We start from the raw sequence: 5,727 nt of genomic DNA on the forward strand, positions 1-5,727 counted from the left end.
CCATTCCCGTCCCCAGTCCACTGACTCTTATCCCTAGCCCTCTAAACCCCCATCCTCTATTCAAATTTGCCCACCCTCTGCCCCCTCCTGTCCCAAGCCCCGTTTTGCTCTGGTCTGCCCTCCATGCCCCTCTCCCCTGCCCCTCTGGTCTACGACTGATGGTGGAATGTTGAGTGTCTCTAGCTCTCTCCCTGGAGATTAAGGTTCGCCATGCGTGCCCCTTCACTTCATTCCATTCCAAAGTGTACCCCTTAAGAGCAGCTACATTTTTATCTGAGCCTGGTGGTGATTGTGATGGATCGGCCCAATGACACACACACACACACACACACACACGCACGCACGTTGGACACCCAAGGGGATGGGCAGGCGGGCAGGCAAGCAGGGTAGGGAGGGACCAGGCCCTGCCAGGCTCCAGCTATAAAACCCTCCCAGGATGGGGCCAGTGTCCTGCTCCTAGTTGTGCTCTACCTCGCTCCTCTGTGCCACTACATCCTACAGACAGACGGGCAGCGGCCAAGCCAAGCTTCCATCATGAACGACATCTACAAAGCAGCGGTACGTCCCACTCCACTTCTACAACAGGGTATATTGTTTGTGGAGAATGTGAAAGTGTTTGTATTTAGTAGGTAACATCATCATGAAAGGTTTGCTTTTAATATTGTTCAACTTTGGATTTCAGTGATAGGTGACATGGATGAAAATGCTGTTTTGGTTTAATTGTGAACTTCGCCAAGTTTAAGAATAGTTTAATAGTTTAAGAATATTTTGTTGTCAGATGTCTCTCTTTTAGACTGTAAAGGTTTATGTAGGTTACTATTTCAAATGAACACTTCAGCACCTGAGGGTAGGATTCACCCTTAAATAGAATGAAAAGTACCTGTAATATTTAGTATTGAGGGTCAAATCCACTTAATAACACTTTTATGTTGTTAACAGTTTTAAACTACAAACTACAATGTTTCAGATCAACAATTCATTCAAATGAGGTACATTTGGATATTCCCCTTACAACAATTTAGCCATTTGTAATTCTGACATTGCTCAGATGATTCAACTTCCATTACAAACTGTGTCTGTCAAGCGAACACACACGACACCAGCCTTTGACAAGTGAGGTGAGACACCGTACGTATATAGACCTTGTGCCTCTTGAAGCCTATCAGGGTTGATAGGAGCACGCCAGGGGTCAGAAGCAGGACAAGCCCCTGGTCCACACTGTGGTTTCATTCATGACTACAAATGGAGCAGTCCCACTTCTCATCGGCTAATTTTGGCAAGTTGCTCCTAGCCTCCTGCGTGTGTGTTTCTGTGGTGCCAGAAGAGGGCTTCAGGTCTAGATACCCCCCACCCCACCCCCCACACACACACAGCTGAATTCCAGCATTATCTGTGTGAGCCACTGGGAGAGCTGTTTGTTTATCTGTCTAGCTATCTCTGCCTGCTGCCTGGTGGCTGATGGGCTGGCCTACCCGTGTCTCTACTGGGCATTACAGCTAGAGGAGTCAACTGCAGGGAAACAGACTGGAATGTGTGTGTGTGTGTGTGTGTGTGTGTGTGTGTCGATGTTTAGATGGACATGGCTCTTTTCCCCCCAATATATCATCACCAGAGGAATGTGTGTTTAATTTGTTGTGGACGACAGACAATAACTCTTACGTAAGCAGCTGTCTCCCTCTCTCATTCGCGGTAGCTTTTCCTGGATTACGGTTCCATTGTTGAACCAGATCCACAGCTATGCTAATTTAAAGCACTGTGTATCCTGTCCTGTATCTGCTGTTTCTGATCCTCCTGTCAATGTATTTTTAACCCCTGCCTCTCACTGGCCCAGGCCTCGTGTATGAAATATGGGTTTTGTGTTTTGTGAGGGACGGACGACCGAGTGTGAAGGACCAAAATAACTTTGTGTAAACTAAGGCGACATTTGAGGTGAACTGTTCCAGAGAATTGGTTCCACCTTGTGGAGTCTACTGTATATCCCCTGAATGATTATTTTCCTACACTAGATTTCTCGATCAACATTTTTAGGGTTTAGGACTGGGCCTTGTCTGAGCTGAATTTGAAAACTCCACAAATGAGATTAAAATGACGGGCAGAGCGTAGATGTTGTACACGTGTTAATTGCACGAATGGAAAATATTATATTGTGCTTATCAAAGGAATACAGCAAATCAAAGTTAGGATTTGGGGTTGTACAAGACATCCCAGAGTGGATTCAATAACTGATATTGGCTCGACTGCTTCTGAAAACGTTCCATTTCTTCAATAGGTAGAGCAGCTGACAGACGAGCAGAAAAATGGTATGTAAAATGTGTTCATCCTCAGTGTTTCCCCTAGGAATTCTTTCAGTAGCGGTGGCAAAGTCGTTTTTTTTTTTTTGTGGTGGCCACAATTTCGCAGCGTGGGTGCGCCGCTGCTAAAAACATATAGGGGAAACACTGCATCTGAATTTCATTATGGTTTACTAATCCATGTCGGTCTCTGAGGCCTATGCATAAATGCTTCTTCATGTGGGATATATATCTTCACGTTCTACTAAATTTAATCACATCTAAATCAATTTTTGGCCTAAAATGTGTACCACTCTCTCCTTCAGGCCAAGATGAAAAGTACATTCTAGATATCTCAGAGGATCACATTTTTTTTATTTAACTAGTTAAGAACAAATTCTTATTTACAATGACGGCCTACCAAACCCAGACGAAGCTGGGCCAATTGTGCGCCGCCCTATGGGACTCCCAATCACGGTCGAATAAAATTACAGCCTGGATTCAAACCAGGGACTACAGTGACACCTCTTGCACTGAGATACAGTGCCTTAGACCGCTGCACCACTCGTAGGAAACAAATAATTTGATTGACTAAAAAAAGTATATCTTACGGTAAAGTAGCCTACACATAGAACTGACCATGAAAACAAAAGGGGAGGGTGGAGAAGAAGAAGAACTGACCGTGGTCATGTGCTGTGCTGCGCTGTGTGTTGCAGAGTTCAAGGCAGCCTTTGACATCTTCGTCCAGGATGCAGAGGATGGTTGCATCAGCACCAAGGAGCTGGGCAAGGTGATGAGGATGCTGGGGCAGAACCCCACCCCCGAGGAGCTGCAGGAGATGATCGACGAGGTGGATGAAGACGGTAAACACACACCGCTCACACGGAAGAGAACAGACTCAAATGACTACAATAGGCAAATGCGTTTCCCATGAATAGTTCCTATCACGAATCACGTGTTAGAGTAAGAGGTTAGCTCATCAGCAGTGGATGACGATGGTACACAACAAAGGCAGACACAAGTGTTCTGCTCATCAAAAGGCCAATTCATGGCTCATTGATGGCCCGGCAGGGACAGTTGGACACTGTTCTTTGTCAGACTGTAAACACACAAAAGACAAGCATCACATGGCTGAGTAGAGGATCTGGTCACATGTAGCTGCTATATCAAAGATAGGCTCCTTGATCCAAAAGGTGGTGTGACTTCATTCTGTTGACATGTCTTGGCAGGCAGTGGGACGGTGGACTTTGACGAGTTCCTGGTGATGATGGTGAGGTGCATGAAAGACGACAGCAAAGGAAAGACAGAGGAGGAACTGGCGGACCTCTTCCGCATGTTTGACAAGTACGTTTGTCCTCATAAGTACATAAGGAGATTCATGAGGGGGATGAACTCTGTAAAAGTAACTCTTTATAGTCTCACCCAACTAAGTACCCACAGCCTAGTACCACCAGGATAGACAAATACACAGGAATGTACGCTGCAGAGATTTAGCTTGGGTGCTAGTTTGTTTCTGTTTTTGTCTACTTGTCATTGTTTGAGGAGGCAACTATGTCATGTTTTTGAATACAGAAACAGTCATGTTCCCTGGTTAACCGATTTGTGAAGTAGTATAATCCTCCTCTCCTAAACGCTACAGACTCCCCAGTGTAAACTGGCCCGGTACAGAAACGATGTTGTGCACCATGCACTGACCCTTATGAACAAATGAGGAGGATACTAGGAGTATGGGATGGAGGCACTCATTTGGGAACGTGCAATAGTGAAAACGTGAAATGTAACTAACTGTCAAACGATCATGGATATTGAAATTATAGGATTGCGGAATAACACTATGTGCAGTGCTCAGGGATCTTGGGGGAGGGGGGGGGGTGTAATATTGAGTATAGGGAGGGGGCACAGTTGCATAATGGGGAAGGGAGGGGTAAGAGTCCTTAAGCAGTCATTTTATGAATTTGTATGTTTGATGTGTCTGGCCTATGCCATGTCTCTCGCCCAATCGCAGTGCATTTTATTGCACGTAAAGCATACATCTGTGAAATCAGGCAATAAAGAAACGTATCCTCTATGGCCCCCCAGGAATGCGGACGGCTACATAGACCTGGAGGAGCTGAAGGGGATGCTGGAGGCCACAGGGGAGGCCATCACCGAGGACGACATTGAGGAGCTCATGAAGGACGGGGACAAGAACAACGACGGGAAAATTGATTATGACGGTAAGGTTTTGGAAATGGGAGTTAAACCACACATGCTTCTGTGTAGAGACAGAAGCATTCATGTATTTTATTCGTGATACTGATGCAAGTGAACAGTTCTATGGATACTCCAGTGCTAGAAAAGGAAATTGGGAATATGAATTATGCATGGTGACATGCTGTGTTATTCACAGGCAAAGCAGTGTCATGACCAAAGTGAGGGAAATAATTCACTTAATTGACTCCCTTTTTTCCTCCTCTTGGTTTCCAGAGTTCTTGGAGTTTATGAAAGGAGTAGAATAAACAGCATCAAGAGAAGACAGAGTCCGCTGACCCTTAGTGATATTTTTTATATTTCTCTTCAACATCATAGACATCTACGGAAAAGCCGGCGGTTGACTTTTGGACGTCATCGGCAGAACTTCTGAACGACTTTGCAAGACCTAGTTCAATAATCTGATTGCTTGTGTATTTTTGTATAACTTTTTACAATTTCTTGCATTGTTGTAAATACTGTCTGTAACCTGTTTTAGGTGCCCCATACACTGCGTTTGAGTAAATGTAACCAACCGAAATACTCACATTAACAACTCACATATCACTTCAGTTTGCCTACTTGAACTATGCATTATTGTTTAACTTCAAATGCATATGAATTTCTGCAGTGCCACAAACAGTTTACAAATCTCTTATTTTTCCAAGTTGCTGATGTTGTGCTGCCGGACAGAATGCTGTTTGAAATACATCCTTTTAGGCATAGGACAGTACATCTGTCCCTGTAAGTCCCTGTAATTATACCATACTTTTATTAGCCCGTTAGTAGTCTAAACATACATTGAAATGCAATGTAGCCACAGCGGCACATTGCAACGGTTGTATGTTTTAACAGATTCCCTCAGGGCCATTTAATCTGCTGGAGAGCCTGTGGTGGATGTACACACCATACGTCTGCTTAGAATGTACAGTCAAGTAATAAATGTGTTTGCCAAAGCAACGCCTGGTTTGCCTGATGTCGTATCTGTTTGGAAGTGTTTGCCAAACTCACTAAAAGTGGCAGTAATAAAGCCTCTCTTGAAAAAGCCAAACCTTGACCCAGAAAATATAAAAAACTATCGGCCTATATCGAATCTTCCATTCCTCTCAAAAATTTTAGAAAAGGCTGTTGCGCAGCAACTCACTGCCTTCCTGAAGACAAACAATGTATACGAAATGCTTCAGTCTGGTTTTAGACCCCATCATAGCACTGAGACGGCACTTGTGAA

General features: G+C 44.4%; 1 protein-coding gene across 2 annotated transcripts; it reads left to right on the top strand.

Annotated features, from left to right (window-relative positions):
• The first annotated feature begins 412 nt into the window (after nucleotides 1-412).
• Nucleotides 413-5,459, top strand: LOC139416272 (troponin C type 1a (slow)). 2 transcript variants are annotated; one of them, XM_071164733.1, is made up of 6 exons: nucleotides 413-558; nucleotides 2,270-2,300; nucleotides 2,987-3,133; nucleotides 3,500-3,614; nucleotides 4,350-4,486; nucleotides 4,737-5,459. In XM_071164733.1, the coding sequence occupies exons 1-6, from the start codon at nucleotides 535-537 to the stop codon at nucleotides 4,766-4,768; spliced, it is 486 nt and encodes a 161-aa protein (XP_071020834.1). In that variant the 5' UTR covers nucleotides 413-534; the 3' UTR covers nucleotides 4,769-5,459. The 2 variants fall into 2 exon arrangements, with proteins under 2 accessions (XP_071020834.1, XP_071020833.1); XM_071164732.1 differs by lacking the exons at nucleotides 413-558; nucleotides 2,270-2,300 and having other exon boundaries at nucleotides 2,799-3,133.
• Nucleotides 5,460-5,727: the final 268 nt, after the last annotated feature.

The sequence above is a fragment of the Oncorhynchus clarkii genome, chromosome 9 (genome assembly GCF_045791955.1).
Source record: "Oncorhynchus clarkii lewisi isolate Uvic-CL-2024 chromosome 9, UVic_Ocla_1.0, whole genome shotgun sequence".
Taxonomy (NCBI): Eukaryota; Metazoa; Chordata; class Actinopteri; order Salmoniformes; family Salmonidae; genus Oncorhynchus; species Oncorhynchus clarkii.

Coding starts and splice junctions, on each gene's coding strand:
- LOC139416272 (XM_071164732.1), top strand. CDS start 2,911: ATGAAAACAAAAGGGGAGGGTGGAGAAGAAGAAGAACTGACCGTGGTC. Junction 3,615..4,349: donor CTCTTCCGCATGTTTGACAA/GTACGTTTGTCC, acceptor ATGGCCCCCCAG/GAATGCGGACGGCTACATAG. Junction 4,487..4,736: donor CGGGAAAATTGATTATGACG/GTAAGGTTTTGG, acceptor CTTGGTTTCCAG/AGTTCTTGGAGTTTATGAAA.